At 32.5% G+C, this 17278-nt stretch overlaps 1 protein-coding gene across 6 annotated transcripts; it reads right to left on the reverse strand.

Annotated features, from left to right (window-relative positions):
* Window positions 1–9050: 9050 nt before the first annotated feature.
* Window positions 9051–16110, reverse strand: LOC120251512 (DAR GTPase 2, mitochondrial). Of its 6 annotated transcripts, none has more exons than XM_039260051.1 (11): window positions 15920–16110; window positions 13202–13316; window positions 11503–11607; window positions 11279–11439; window positions 10837–10941; window positions 10668–10745; window positions 10405–10552; window positions 10247–10317; window positions 9903–9999; window positions 9637–9818; window positions 9051–9418 (listed from the first exon to the last, which is right to left on the reverse strand). In XM_039260051.1, the coding sequence occupies exons 3-11, from the start codon at window positions 11555–11557 to the stop codon at window positions 9152–9154; spliced, it is 1164 nt and encodes a 387-aa protein (XP_039115985.1). In that variant the 5' UTR covers window positions 11558–11607; window positions 13202–13316; window positions 15920–16110; the 3' UTR covers window positions 9051–9151. The 6 variants fall into 6 exon arrangements, with proteins under 6 accessions (XP_039115985.1, XP_039115983.1, XP_039115987.1 ...); XM_039260049.1 differs by having other exon boundaries at window positions 15869–16110; XM_039260053.1 differs by having other exon boundaries at window positions 11279–11417; window positions 15869–16106.
* Between the last annotated feature and the right edge of the window lie 1168 nt (window positions 16111–17278).

Consider the following 17278-nt stretch of genomic DNA (forward strand, 5'->3'; position numbering starts at 1 on the left):
CATACACATCATGACCTTTATTTAGGCTAGTTTTCAAGATTTGGACTAGTACTAAATTCTCAATCTTCCTTGTGGATCGATACCCTGCCTTTGTGCATACTATTACTACTTGATTGACGCGTACGCTTGAATTAACTCTATCATTTAGCATTGGCATCTTGGCCACCAATCAAATTAGCATTTATCTTTTATTATTGTTGTTGGTGGGATGAACTTTAAGGACATTTGCGAAGCTTGTTTTTAAGCTAAACAGACTTGTTCACCTTTTCAGTTGAGTAATAATACTTATGCTACCTGTTTTGATCTTATCCACAATGATTTATGGGAATCTAATCACCACACATCATCTTGTTGCTAGCATTATTTCATTATAATTTTTTATCATCTTAGCTATGGGACTTTGGTGTATTTGATAAAAGAAAAAAAATGAAGCTAGTAGATTTTGATAGAATTTTATAAATTTTTCAAAACTTAGTTTGGAAAAGTGGTTACAAAATACAAAGTCATAATGGGTTGGAATTTAACTTCTACAAGGATAAAGCATTATACATGAAACTAGCCCATTGATACACCACAATAGAATGGAAAAGTTGAGTGTAAGCATAGGCACATTTTGGAAATGGTGAGGGTGTTGAGATTCCAGGATTCTTTACCTATATGTTTCTAAGGGAATGTGTTTTGACAACGATTTATTTGATAAGAGGTGCACCAATTTTTAAGCTGAACAAAAAGTCATCGCATGAAATTTTGTTTGGTGAAAAGTTGCTTTGTGAGCACATTAACTTTTTTTGGGTGCTTATGTTTTGCACATAATAAGTCCAAGCAAAAGGATAAATTTAATTTGTTTGAGACGTCGACAGTGTATTTTTGTTGGCTATCCTTATAAAAATAGGGATGCACACTCTATGATCTTGATTAATATGAGATTTTCGATTTTCTATTCTTGTGTTGTTACATTGAAAATGTATTTCCTTTTGCCAAGGATGGTGGAGAGGTTGAGCATAATTTTGGAGATACATGACCTACTTTGAAAGAGAGTTTCAACAAGCTATAAATAGATGTCTGACGGACACTTATGAGGTGGTATGAAAATATGCAAATATGCAACTAGTATTACAATTGGTCTGTTAATGCCGCAAGTATACGGGTCTTCAAGTAATGCCTCGTGGGTGAGCACGAGGGTTATGTTTCCCCAAAAACGACGAGAGGCTCCTATTACTTCTTTTTCACTTAATCAATAGCCTAACGTTTACTTTCTTTCTTTAATCTGCTTTTATAGTATATTATACAATACAATTAGAGAATTGTTAGGCACAATTGGAAGGAGTTTAGAGGTCGTATGATAGTTATCTTGAGTATTACTTATGGTAGGCATTTAGTGTGACAACCGTGTTCTAGAATTGGATTGGGGGAATTCAAAGGCCTACTAGTCCCAATCTGTTGCCAACTAGGTCTAATTCACTAGGAACATAAGATGAAATCTCTTCCAGCCTAGCCTCCTATGTTTGTCTTAAGTGTGGGAATTCCACAAGAAGGGACAAATCAAACCCTAAGCCTAAGGGGCAATCAATCCCTAAACTAGAGTTCTAGTAATACCTAACCTCTTAGAGCATGCATAGATCTCATAGAGCATGGTCTCTTAATGTGGGGCATATCTTCCTCATCCTCATTAACAAGAATATCATCCAAGAGAACATGCAATGAATCATAAAAACTAGAAAGATTTATTAAATTAAACAATCAAGATTCATAAATAATTATTGAAGTACCTCGACATACAATTCCACTCGAATTAGATTCTTATAGATCATAAAATAAATAATTAAAGCAAGAGAAAATCATATTACCAAAGAATAGATAAGCGTTAAAAAGAATTAAACTAACTCCCTCCAAATGGTCCACCAAGTTTGAGGTTAAGAGATTCCTGATAAGATCCACAAGCGCATGGGTCATCAAGTAATTCCTTTCACGCAAGAACAAGAGGGTCGTATTCCCTAGGGTCCCAAGAGCTACTATTACTTTTCCTTAGATGGCATTGTCTAGTCTAACAACAGTAGGTTAAAAATAAGATAAAAAAACTAATAAGAAAGATAACTATAGACAAGTTGGACTAAGGCTGATAAGTTCTTGAGTGAACATTTTTTTATATGTTTTACATGCATTGAGCATCATTTGTCTTTGTCATCTAAAGGGCAATTTGTGTGGTTGACCTATTTTTTTTGTAAGGGGCACTTGCATATGTACCCCAAAACAAAAAAGTTTGAAATTATATGTATATCACTGTAAATAAGGAATTTGCTTATGTACCGTAGAACTTTAAAAGCTTTTTCTTGTACTAATGGCTAGGGGTGTAAATGATATATTTGCTGACATACCCAAGAAACCTTGAATATTTTTTTTTTTTGCTAGTTGTCACATTCTCTGAAATCCTCATGGATCCATGTTGTTGTGTTTCCATATTCACAGATTAAAATGTGAGGATTAATTTTGATATGAGGTCTTTTAAATATGGTTTTATATCATGTAAAAGTTTCAAGAAATTATATTATTTACAGTAAGACATGCAAATACCCACTTTTCGAAGGAGGATATAATCTAATATTTACATTAAGACATGGAAACAATAACTCAGGGTTCCATGAGTTATTGCTTTGCTTGTCTTGATTGTGGGAATCCAAAACTTCTTCTTTCCCTACTTGTCAGGCTAGGTTTTATTTTATTTATATTTTAACTTGAGTTGCTAATTTTATCTTATTTTAGTTTTGCTGAATTTTTTCTTTGAATGAGGAGTAACATTTTTTTTGTTGGTGGTAAATTTGAGAAAAGGTCTTTTCTTTTATGATTAATACTCTTGGTTCCATGTGCCTTGTTCTTTATTATTTTATTGAGAAACTTGCTTAAAAATGCAAGAGAATCAGGAATTTATTTGCTCAATCACAATTAGTTTTAGTTGGCTGCATATCATTTTCAATATTAATTTCCTTGTTGCTATATTGCTTATAAATCTATTTCTTCTGCAAGGACACATTCCTTATTTAGTTTCCAACTTTGACTATTGTAAAACCCAACCTCTTATTCTGACTCAATGACTAATTCATCCTTTTCCTATTTTCCTGTATGTGGTTTAAGTGTGTAAGTTTTGTCAAATCAGAGATGACGTTAATTAATGCTGGAATTCTCTACCCCCAACCATTTGTTTGTTGTCTCATTTGGATTTTGGTATTGGGTAGTGTTAGCTTCATAATGCTTTCCATGATGCATTGAGTCAGCATTACACAATAAATTAGAACATTATATTTTTGTCTTGGAGTTGTTCTTAAATTATTTTTCTTAAATTTCAATGGATAAGTTAGTGTTTTTCGATAGATAGAATAAATATATCCTTCAATATGAAAATCAAGTATTTTAGTTGAATTAATGGTCTTGGCTAAAAGTCTATATTGCTGAGTTCTGCTCACATTTTTTTTTTAAAACTAGAATTATTGAATGAAGCTTATGAAGTAGTTGCTTTCCCTTCTGAAGCAATTGCGAATATTGTTCGACAAATCAAAAAGTGGTTGTTTAAATAAAGTTGTGCTTATTATATATAGTGTGAACTTGGTGGTATATGTCTACAAAGGGCTGTCTAAAACTTTTAACAGCAGGTGGAGACTACCAAAATGGTATGTAAGGATGAATTTTTTGGCACTCACTTTTGTTGTCATTATCACAATTTCAGAAGGAAGATGGTGCTCAACAGTAATAAGACTTCGTTATAAAGAATGGAACGGTCTATCTATTGTTTGGCTTTTCTTTAATGGTTTTCCTGCAGCATCTTTATTTGTGATCCTTTGTTGTCTCATCTCAGTGAAGGATTGAAGCCCATCATTGGTTTGCTTTTGTGATATCTGTATATGCTTTGTAATTGATGCATGTCAACTTGCTGATATCTCATTGCTAATATTGCATTAATGGTTGTGGGACATGCGCATCAATTGTGGCCTATGTTTGCTTGAGTGCATGAGTAATTTGGTTAGCTGGCTCGCCCCTCTTTCATGATTTTCATTGCAATTTGTTGAAGATGTTAATCAACTCATATATTTTCTTTTCTTCTTTTTGTGTTAATTTATCATGAGCATAAATCTATTTCTTTTTCCATTAGTATTAAGAGAGAGAAATTAGGGTTCTGAATCAAATTGTGTTGTCATCATTGTATGAAAAGTTGAACACTGCAAGATTTAAGAGGTTGATGCCACTAAATTTTTCTGGATTGATGTAATTGCCAATATCTTGAGGTTTTCTAGAAGAATTTTTTTGCACTCCATGCTTGAGAACAATATTTATATTATTGTACAAGACAATGTCTTTGTGCAATTGGTTTGCTTGATTCAATATCGAGTTATCAAGGCAAATGCTGATGATGCATTCTATGAGTTGCAAAACCCTAGAGAACAAATTCAAGCTTATGTCTTTGATGGTATTTTTTTAATGTTCATATAATAAAATGACCCTGTTATTGCGCTTCTCTTTATATCTCATGACATGACCACCATCATCATAAAATAATGCAGTTGTATGGGCTCATGTTCCTAGAATGACTCTAGATGAGCTTTTTGAGCAGAAGAATGATGTGGCACAGGCTGTCTTGGAGGAACTTGAAAAAGGTAATTAACTCGTTTCTTATGGTTAGCTATTACTCCCTTGTTTATTTTCAAAAGTGTTTGATTCAGTTTCTATTTTGTTGTGAATTCTCCACCAGTTGCTTTCTGATGCTCTTGGTTTGTAATCTGGTCAAGTGTGTTAATTTCAATGCATATGAATGTCCCATTCTTTTCATCAAACTTTTAACATTCAGCTGTTAACTTACTTTGGTTGCTCTCACAATTATATCAGATTCTCCTCTCCTATCATGCTCTATTTTGCGATATAATTTCACTTCTCAGTCATGATATTTTGAGTGTGTTTTTCTTTCCTTTGTTCAGTAATAACAGCGTTTCTATTGATGGTGCCCATAAGGTGCATATTTTGACTATGATTTATGTTAGTAACAGACTATTTATTTGTTTTTAGCTGACCACCAGTTTCTATTAGCTATCTCTCTCAATTAATCTTGTGTGCCACTAATATATCAGGTGATGGGAGCCTGTGGCTACAACATAGAGCAAATTCTCATGGTTGACATTATACCTGATCCTTCGCTGCGCAGAGCAATGAATGAGATAAATGCAGGTTCACTCTTTTCTTTCAATGTTCATGAGATTAAGCATGCATTGTTTTAAATGCAGGTTTATATTAATTTTGTAGTCTTCTCTAGCCTGAACTGTAAATGGTGATTTAGTTTGAATGAGACTCATTTTGACTTATAGAGTTTCTTAATAATTATTGTTGATATTGTTACTAGATCGATTCTCAGGTTATATGCCTGCAAACCTTGTTAAATGGGTTTAATTTACCCACCCTGCCTTTTCTCTTTTTGTTGTTTGACCAGGTACCTAAGTTTCAGACAATTATATCATGCTTGTTAAGAAGATGACTTTGAATTCCTAATGTTCTTGGCTTCCAAAGCCTGTCAACTGAACATTATTTATTGGAAACCGTTTAATTTATTGTTATTGGCTTTCATGATAAAGTAATGATTAGAAACAAGTAGCTATTCTGAATTTGTTGCCTAGAATAAGTAAACATCATTTTGCATAAATTTTGCAGAGTGGGATGATTGGGATGATGATGATGTGAATGATGACTTCTCATTGCAGTTGAAGAATGAGCTTGATAGCAACTCTGAGAAGAAATAGACTGTGGAGTCATGGAGCCTAAGAATTGATGGATCAATTGGCTGTCTTCCTAGCAATTCTCTCTTGAAGATAAGCTGTTGTGTCAGACTAAGCAGTTCCTTTTTATGTAAACGATAATCTATAACATATTTTACGGTTCTAATCCAATGATTCCAAACACTTGGGCTATGGTTTAATAGAACTTGTTTATTAGAGAATTCAAAGTTTGCATTTTATTTTATTTTTTAAGCTGGTGAGTTGAATTGCTAGTTTATTTTGATCCAAAAAAAACCCAAATTTATGTGTATTTCACTATTTTATTTTTTTAAATAAAAAGAAAATGTGAGTTCTTAATTGATTAAATAATATATATTTAATTACAAACTAATTATTAGGCATGTTTTGAGGGGGTTATAACCACCTCTAAAATTATAATTAGAAATTTAAAATTTTAATTGTAGAGGCAGTTATAACGCCTCTAAAAGTATGAGTATTGTTAAAACCTTGTTAATTTTAGAGGCGGTTATAACCGCCTCTAAAAGTATGAGTGTTGTTAAAACCTTGTTAATTGTAGAGGCGGTTATAACCGCTTCTAAAACTATAACCGTCTCTAAAACTATGAATTAGTTGCTCTTATTAATTGAAATTGTGGAGGCGGTTATAACCGCCTCTATAGGTAAAATATCTTTTGAGGCGGTTATAACCGCCTCTAAAAACCGCTTCCTTAGCTATTAATTTACCCAACGGTTGTATTAAACCGGCTCTAAACTCTAGAGTCGGCTTAATATTAGCCGGTTTAGAGGCAGGTGAAAAATTCACCGCTAAAGCTATAGAGTGGTTTTAACCGCCTCTATAGCTCTTTTTTTAGTGTAGTGGTTACACGTGCATTCTAAAAATTGCTGAAATTATTTTTTTTATATTTATTTTCTGGAAAGTATGTATAATAGGAAAATCGTATATATTTTAAAATATCAAAATGGTCCCTCTATTTTGTGTTTTTCTTCCTTTTAGTCTCTCTAATTTAAATCCGCTTTTTTGCCCTCATATGTGTACATTTCTGTCTTTTTTATCCCACCAATTGACGGATCTGCCCTTTTAGTCCTTCCAGCTGATGAACTGGAGGGACCAAATAAGACAAAAATATACAAATAAGAGGATCAAAAGAGTGGATTTTACAACTAAAGGATGAAAATATGCGAATACGAAGACCAAAATGACTGATTTTGTATTAGAGGGACTAAAAAAATAGAAAACGCAAAATAAATAGAATATTTTGATATTTATACTTTCTAAAACCTATTTTGTAAAATTGTTACTTTCTAGATTATTCTCCAGAAATGTGCGGAGACCATGTTCGTATTCAAGAAATTCTGGATATAATATTGATATATTTTCAATGAGTGTTTATTTTCTAAAAATTTTGGACTATTGCAATATCATATTTACCTTTTTGGTAAGTCTGAGATATTGTCCAAATATTACCTTGTTTTTGTTCCTCGTTAATAGAGGCAAATACTCCCATAACAAAATGTATCGCTAACGAAATTTTTTTTTTTTTTAACGAATAGGTGATAAGCCCCCAATCCCATATTTAAGGGATTATTAAAGGGACAAGTATGTATAGAGGTACATCAGTTACAATGGGTTACAAACTACCTAAAAAATCCCCTATCTTGTAATCACAAAGAGATGAAACTGCTATTTCTCCTGCAAAAAAAACCACATCGAGACCTATGAACGGTACAGATTAACAACCTTCGTCCTAACCTTTGCACTCTTGTGTCATACCATTTGGCTATACAATGGTTGACTAATGAAATTAGTTTCATTATTATGTCATTGGTAAAAGAATAATGGTTTCTTGCTTTCTAATTCAGGTCTTTGAAGAATATAAACAAGTCATTTTGCAACATTTATCCCTATGCGTAATTTTGATCATAACATTAATCTTGTTGTTTAAACTGGGTAATTGACCTTATTGATGTAGAAAATATTTGTGGTTTGTGTTACAATACATCCTAAAGTTGTGTTTATTTCTTGACTATTACTTTCAATTATTTATCTTTCAAATATCACAAAGCATTACTATTTTAAGTAGATGCTTATTGAGTTTTCGAACTCATAAATTAAGAGATTCCTTTTTGTTTTTTTTTTATTGTTTTTGTATTTATTTTATTGTTATTTTTTAAAACATATTAACATACACAAATTGTATATTCTAGAAAATAAAAAATGCAAAAAAAAAATTTTGATTACTAAAAACATATTGTAAAGTTTTGTTAATTTTCCCATATTTGCATAATTTTTTTATATTAGTAAACAAGATTATATTATATTAGCAAATAAAGTTTTTATATAAAAAATTTTATAAAATATAACAAAAGGCATCGGGTGACCCAGTACGCAAAGCCATCAGCCACCAATTGCCCGCCACCCATCGGTGACTCGACGCTACACAGCTGCGTGCCCACTACTCTGGTTGTCCTGTCTCTGATGGCCAGCGCTTGCCAACCCAACCCCCGCCTACTGGCTGGCAACATGCCACCATCGGCGGCCCATCACCACTAGCCGGCCTACTACCGCCAATCAACCCCTCTCCAGTGACCAATGTCTACTTAGCCACCGGACACGCATTCTTGGCCAATAGTTAAGAGATTGTGGTTCAAAAAGATTCTAATGTGTTACATTAAAAATTAAAAAACCAATATTTTAAAAATATTTTTGAAAAAGTTGAAAATATATAAAAAAAAAAAAAACATTTATTTTCAATTTTTTTTTAAGCTCGATTATCAAATATATTTTTCTTATTATTTTATTTATAATGTCAAACTTTCAAACCGAAAAATAAGAGACATTTTGAGAGAGAGAAAAAAAAAATATAATTAGATGTATATTTATCTATTTATTGCAAGGCTCAAATTGAATCAGCCTACTGATCAAACCTAGTTCCATCACAAGCAAAGAACTATTATTCATCATCAATCATTGTTATGAAGGCCAAATCAAATGAAATAAGAAAAAAGAAAGAGCTGCCTCCCCATCTACTAGCCGCCATGATTGCCTTCTTAAGTATACCACAAACATTTCAAGAAAGTAAATGCCAAAAAACTCTAAAGAAAATTCATGAAACAAATATTGAAAATCACAAAATCAATTTTGTTGTCATTTATTTCTCGTGTTATTATTATTTTTTTTTTAAAATAACTCTGCTAACTTGAAAAACAAACCTAAAGATTTTTGAAATGGAAGGAAATGAAGGAATGAACGCATGGAAACAACACCAAAATACAAAGCACATCAAAAGACATCCGGTGTATCAATCCATTGGTGTAAATACAATGTTGTGTTGCAGAAGATCCACATTTTGTCTCCCTACGAACATAATATAAGAACAAGACTTATGATAGAATGGGATCATTAGTAATTCCGGGAAGAATATCGAAAGTATAACGGCCAAGCCTTCCAGTACGAAAAAGGTTGAGTAACTTGCTAGCAACTGCCTTATAACTATCTTCACATGGTTCCTTTGGTAGTCTTAAAGGCTCATGCAAAGCTGTGAGCTGATTCTCAATCAGTATTCTCATTGTGTTTTCATTTTCCAAATTTACCGAGTTTGATGATATGCATCTAAAAAGGGTTCGGCGAACATCTCTAACAATGAAATCCTGCACACAGAATACAACAGCATTCATTTTTAAGATTTATATAAAAAAAAAAAAATCAAAATCAAAATGTTGTTTTTTGCTGATTTGCGAATCAGAATTGAATAGCCACTTAATCATGATAATGAATAGAACCTTTCTATCAATTCCAGTGTAAAAAGTATTGAAAATTCGTGTTTTGACATATGATTTTAGCTCTTAATACTTGAAATAAATCTCACCTGTGTGTGATCTGAAGGATATTGCCTTCTTCGCCCCTGGTTGAACTCAGAGGTGGATATGACCGCATCATCTGCATCAGCTTTCAAATTTTCCCAGCGTTTATATTCCTCTTTTGAGTTAAGAACAGATAGAAAATACCGAGCAAGGTCAACTTCCCCAACCAATGAATCATCAATTGCCCCTACAATTTGAAAAGAAATTTTTACGTAAAACTTATAAAACAAATTTTAGAAGAAAAAAAATAAACAAGTTGATAGATCGTTGCCTGACAAAGCTAGTTTTGACCCTAAATCATCAACACCAATTTCACCAGATAGAACACCAGGTGTGTCCAAGACATAAATGTTAGGATGAGAACCAATCTGCAAAATTGTAAAAGTTGTGACATCGAGAGCTCCATAATGTTAGGTCTAGTTGTTACCAAGAGTAGGTTCTAAACATAAACTATGGGTTCAATCTACTTTACGGCCATAAACTGAATTTGCTTTTGTCAATAAATCAGAATTTGGATTATAACAGAGCATTCAAATGATAACAATTCATGGATTATAATAAAATATTCATATGACCACGGAAGACAGTTATGACTGATTAAAATGAGTTAGTCACCTTATAACTTATAATGTCTTTGGTCTCTCCTGGCTGGGAGCTCACTGTTGCATGTCTCAATTTTCCTTTTACTGCACATTTAAATACAACACATTAATCTATCAAATAATTGTCCTATGAAATGAGCAAGTTGCCAGTTGTGGAGTAGAGCTGGGCACCTTCTGCCCCAGTCCTTCCAATCTGATGCATTGAATTGACCATTGCAGATTTGCCAACATTTGGAATCCCGACCAACAATATAGTTGATGTGTAACTACGGTCATCGCCTTTTAGTTTCTTGATCCTAGCTCTAACAACTCTCAATAGCTGCATAAAATGAGAAATGACAAAAAACTTTGTTAAGAATAACAAAATAATTTATGTACTAAACACCAAAAACACACAATGATATGTTTGTAAAATTGAACCAAGCACAATTTACCTCATTTATACTATCTTTGTTGTGGGAGTTGACACCATAGCAAATAAAGTTATGCATTTTGAAATGCCTCAACCACATCTACATGTATCAGTCCATATATTTGAAACATAAGACTCAGACTTCTCAATAATCCATGCATTCCACATACAAAAGAACCATAAGCATTCACCTCTGTCAGAGAACGATCTGCAAGGTCCACCTTATTCAGCACAATCATCTGCTTATGAGAACATGCAAGACGTCTCAAGGGCTCAAAAGCTGAAGTTAAGGGTATCTGCACATATAACTGTGAAAATTCAGTACCACTTCCAGATTTAACATAGGAACCTTCACACTAAGACATACATAATTCAGCTTAGGAATTCATCAAACATTGTAGATAAGCAGTGAAGATCCAGCTGGACATTGATGCTTAGAAGTAAATATAGCCTGCTGAAGTAGAGAGCATCTACACATAATAAGCCATGAAGATTCAATTGCAAATGTAAACTAAAAATTATATCATTTATACAGAAATTAAAGAAACCTTCAGAAATAGACATACAATCACAACTCATCTAGGAATTTCATCGAACAATATGAAGGCAAAATCAAGTGAGATAAAGGGCTACCCTGGCATCTCGGACCTCAACCACGAGATCAACAAGAGGGACACGCTCAATAATGGCACGCTCAAATGCTGCCATGCATGGCCCATATAACCCGTCAGCAGCTTTCTTCAAGCTCAACTCCCGGACAATGGCACCCACACTTTCCGCAAACAAAGAAGTCACTGCCATTGCCGCCATAAAAAGAAGCAACCAACCACCAAAGGGTAGTTAAAAAATAAAATCACCTTCTTCCCAAAATAGCCCCAAATTCACCGTAAGCATACACATGGGTACAAGCATTGCCTCAACTATACCACAAAGATTTCAAAAGAGTAAATGCAGAAAAGACCCTACAAAAAAATAAAATAGACCAATCAATATCAAAAATCACAAAATCAACTTTATTGTCATTTCTCAAGTTATTATTATTGTTTAAAAACAAGATGCATTGCTGACTTCCAAAATCTACCTATGCTTGTATTTAAATTTAAAAAAAATATGAAACCGACATTAAATATGTTTCTTAATTATTAATTGCTACTTAATAATATAAATCATATGTGGTGTTCAGAATCAGTGCACAAGAGATTCACTATTATATTATGATTTGATGGTGACCGAAGTCAAGTGAATAAAATTTAATGACAAGAAGGAAAAGCAAACCCTCAGTTCTAAAATTAGAGGGAAAAAATTTACTTACAAATAAAAGATAAGGCAGACAAGGCAAATCATTCAACCATCAATGAGTTACATTTCATAGGTAAGACAAGAAAAATAAAAACAATGCTAATTTTCCACCTTGCCTCTGCTCCATACATTTCAGGCAACTTTGCATTCTAACCCTTTAAATAAAATATAAACCACATGCGTCAGCAGCTTAGCCGCATTCCTTGTTCCGCAAATTTTCCGCTAAGCAGAACAAGGTAAAATTACCCTTTCTGGGTGATTTTACTTTTAACAGACTATTTTATTGAGCCATGATCTAGCTCTTAAAGGACTATCATATTGAATCATACTGGGTAATTTATTCAGACATAATGTTAGAATTTATTTTGCCCTATTGAGGCTTGCCTTACTTAGACCAGTTCTTAAGTCACAGAGATGGTCGTAGAAACATTCCTTTTTATATTAATAAAAAAGAATTTAGTTAACTGTTAAGCAACATGCGCAAGTAGAAATCATATGGTGTTATTCTTTCAAAAATGTAGTATCATATACCCCATCTATAGTTGTAGTAGTACATTTTTTCTGGTTACATCTTTCAATGGAACTCACCTTTTTATTTCTCATTTTAAAATACTATCCAATTTGATTGTGTTTATAGTTTATTAATTAGTACTATATTATCTCATCGACTTGGGAACCCTTGGACTAGAATGTTGAATGCTTTATGCACAAAATATTTTACTATATTACCAGCCTATCCAAATAATTCAGTATATCAAAAGAAACAAGGATTTGGCTCGACTTTTTACATCAAGACCCTTCAAATTACAAGCAACACTATTTAATTTAATTTTAATTTTCAGATAAAGATGTCCACAATAAGAAAAACTTTTTCCATCAAAAGCCTTCAAATTACAAACAATACTATTTAATTTAATTTTAATTTTCAGGTAAAGATGTCCACGGGAAGAAATACTACATGTGCCTGGTATTTTTTATTTTTGTTTTGTTTTTGGCAAAATCAGCTACATATCCTACTCTAAAAAAAATGACTCATTCAATTTATTATAGATGGTCCGTCCATAAAGAGAATAATATGAACAAAAAATAACATGGAATATAAAATTAGCATGATTGGCAACTCAATAATGCTTCACAACCTGAAATCACATCCAATCTTTCCTCTGCCACCTTTAAATAAACACGTGAAACAATCAAGAATGAAAATAAAGCAGAAGTAATCTCAGGCAGCCGAAAAGGTTTAAGAAGGATCTTTACCTTATTGACATAATCTGAGAACACAATCATCTCATATGATTTGGCAACAATTGTCAAGTTCTGGCCTTTAAGAAAACATTAACTCACACGCCTTTCGAATGTTTGTCATCATACCCTTTGTTAAACATGAAATAAAGCAGTTACCAGGTCAAACCTTGAGCATATAATATAAGAAGAAAGATATGTAACAACACAAACAAATCATCCATTCTTACGATGTTTACAACACTTGTAGATTATTCAGAACCAATAATGCTACTAATGAAACATTTGCAAGTAGCAAATAAGTCTCCTGAAAAACCCACACATGCTTAGTTTTCAACATAGAGCACACGGGCTTCCTTACCCAAGTACATGCAATGGATCTTGACCAGAAAATAGAATGCACCAAGATAAAATTGCTAAATGTGATCTCTTAAAAGCAAACAGCTCATTCAGGACAACACAGATTCTTGCACCAAAAAAGGGCATACGCTCAATCGATTCACTTGGAATAATAAATAACAAGAAAAGAATAAAGTATATATGAAATTTGAAAACCAAAAAAATTTAAATGAATATGAGACAATAACAATAAACAGTACTAATGAAGAAGTGTCTTTCACTGTATTGGATGTTCATTAGTTTTTAGAGCATAAAAGCCCATCCATTTATGAATATGAGATTAAGGAAAGAACAAAAACCTAGGAACAAACAATTTCTTGATAATGCTTTCTGACTTGAAAGCTAGCTGGCATCATGACTTTGTTAACATGCAATTTTCAAGGAAACACAATCCATAAAAACAAAGCAAACACACAACAACCATTGAAATAATCTTGAGTGAGCAGAAGAAAGTAATAATCTCTGATCACAGATAAGCCAAAGACAACATCTTTACCATATTGATCTCATTAGAAAACACAATAACCTAATTGGATTAATAAAAAGAAATTGCAACTACAAGAGCACAACCAGGCTGTCACAATTGAAACAGTCATCACATTTGATATCTTAAATATCCATAAGATATAAAACGGTGCACAATACCTATCCACCTTTCACCATGTTTTTAACTTTTACAGATCATCCAAATGAAATAGGAAACAATAAATATTTTGACCACAACATAATAAAATCCACACATCACTTTTTCACGCTAACAAAGAATCTTTTATTCATAGAAAAGGACCTTTATCACATAAATAAATAAATATATATATATATATATGAAAAAAGATAATGTAAAAAGCTTTATTAAAGCATACTTCTATTTATGAAATGAATCCAAAAACCGAATTGCCCAAATTTAATAAATGAATATAATCACAAAATCAAACCATAAAAGATGGATGCTTCTTGAAAAAAACAAAAAAAGAAAAAAACAAAAACACACTCCTATTTTAGCACAAAAATTTGACCTTAACTATTTGCAAAATGGGTTTCAATGAATAAGGATCAACACTTGGAAAATTAAACATTACACACACGCGCTGCAAAAAGTATATTTGTACGGCATCCCTTAGGACAGACAGAGAATTCAATTTATTTGTTGACTTAGAAAAGCATAAACAATTTGAATCCACTACAATGCCAGGATAAAATATTTAGCAACCTCTAATCATATGTCAATCCCCTAAACACTGTCAGACCATAATGACAACACAATTTCTGTTTTTCTTCTAGACAAATACGATATTGGGATTTTATCCCAAAACATGATTGGTTTTAATAATCACTTCCGGATCTAGGCTGAGTTAACAAGGAAGAATATTTTCAAATAAGACCTAAAAGACCAAAAATTATAGTTACGAATAGCCAAAGACACATTCAGGACACAATCTAAAATTCACAGATCAAATTTTCTTACAAACTTTGATCAAATACACCAATATAAATCTATTAAACTAAAAATAGGATATTTGACAAATAAGTGCAAATACAAGAAAAGCAAATGAACACAACGATTTCAGAAGCCAATAGTATGGTAAACTCTCCAGGAAAACCATCAAGAACTTTTGGAAAAAAGAACACCCATCTAAGCATAAACACAGATTGACAAACCTAAACCGTGACAACAAGCAGTTAATTTTAACCAATCCATGGGCTCAAAAAAACAACTCTTTAAAATCTGTCAAACATCCAAAAATATTAATGAAATGATGAACATCAGCAGCAAAATCATGGATATCAATTAAAGAAAAAAGGCAATGAATCTAGCGTTCAGATGGCAAACAAAGAGAGCATCAAGACTTTCAAACAAAATTACAATATGAGAATCTAGAGGACCTCATAAGAGAAACTCCATGCCACAAAAAACATTTGATAAACAGCCTTAAAAATATTATTGAACATCAGTGAAACTAAGAATCTGTTAAATAATTATGGGAATGGTAAACAAAGGAATCACCAGGCAAAAGAACCTTAAAAAATTTGAAACAAACCCTAATTAAATTATGTGCATCCAAGGAAACCCATTACAGAATTTCTTCCCCAAAACAAATCCACTTAACCCTACCAAGATCTTGATGCATCTAAACACAAACAAAGATCAACAAACCTAAACCCCAACAACCCCTCGGCTTCAAGAAAACTTTCACTCAACTTCGATCAAACCCTAATTAAAAACACCAGGATTTGTAGATAGAAAAAGCATTAAAAAAATAAAAAATTTTCAGGAAAACTCACCGTGATGAGAGGAAGAAGGGGGAGATGAGCCCTCGAATTCAAAATACCTACCATTCCCTCCATTGTCTACACTGCACTCTTCTCTGCTCGGGATGATGAATTTATATTAGCGTTTTGTTTGAACTAAAGGGCCTAGTGCGAGATCGACTTGTAACAGAGATCGAGATCGACTTGTAACAGAGATCTTTCTAGAGATTGAAGTTGAACTCTTTACAACTTGTTTTTGACTTGATATCATGATTCATGAACAAAATCTTCACCGTTGGTTTTCTTAGATTAGATGTTTAATGAAATTAAATACAAATTAACTTCTATTCCTTTAAAAAATATTAAAATAAAAATAAGCACCCCGATGATTTATATGAAACATCTAAACTAAAAACTTTAGATAAGTTAACAACAGTCTTTGTCACCAACGACCTTTGGGTCTATTGTCAGACACTCGGGTCATCGATAGAGCCTCACCGAGCTGGTGAGCTCGATTCCTACTGAGCGACACTTTCTGGGAGTGTGACAATGGTCACAGATGCAGTGGCTCCAGCGCCCACGTGAGCACGGCCCCATCCTCATTTATTCCACCGAAGCTTGTGCACGCCCCCTGCTCTTTCAGTGGGCTCGCCCCGCCCTCTTTCCCAAAACAAGCAGTCTTTGTCCCAAAAAGTTAACACAGGTTTATTGAACCACCCTTTTGCATATTCCAATTATTTATATAAAATATATTTACGCAATCATATAAGAAATTACATAACTAGATTCCTGTTCAAAGCCTTTTTTGAGATTGGTGTTGTTTATTATCGAACAAAATTACTAGACTTTGATGAAAAAAAAATCATACATCTAACATCCATAATGATGCAAACAGTAATTATAGATGCAATAATATATATATATATATATATATATATATATGAAAGGAAGGCCATCTTTGCTCATCAATTTTGTGTGTGGATCAAGGTTGTCAGACTCGGTTCAGACATTAACTCGGTTAAGCCTAAGAGTTAGGGATCAATGGTTTCAACCGGGTCAAACCGTGGTTAATTATAAAATATAAAAAAATATTATAATAACTAATAATGAGTAAATATAATATTAAAACCATAATTATAATATAAAAAACTACTCAAATTTGATATTTAAATTGATAAATGACTTTATATACACTAGTGTTTACTAATTATATCATTTATTTTTATGTTTTTTTAAATATTTACAAATTTAATGTATTAATATATAATTATCAAATTTCTCTCCGTGTTTTTTATTTATTTAATTATATGTTTATTGGTTGATTTTATTAGAATAGATAAAAAAAAAATTTAATTCACTAATTCTTATCATTTTATATGGATGATACATTTTATCAATAAATTATATAAATTACCCGATCTCAAATGAGTTTTTATTTTGTTT

Source organism: Dioscorea cayenensis, chromosome 20 (genome assembly GCF_009730915.1).
Source record: "Dioscorea cayenensis subsp. rotundata cultivar TDr96_F1 chromosome 20, TDr96_F1_v2_PseudoChromosome.rev07_lg8_w22 25.fasta, whole genome shotgun sequence".
Classification (NCBI taxonomy): domain Eukaryota; kingdom Viridiplantae; phylum Streptophyta; class Magnoliopsida; order Dioscoreales; family Dioscoreaceae; genus Dioscorea; species Dioscorea cayenensis.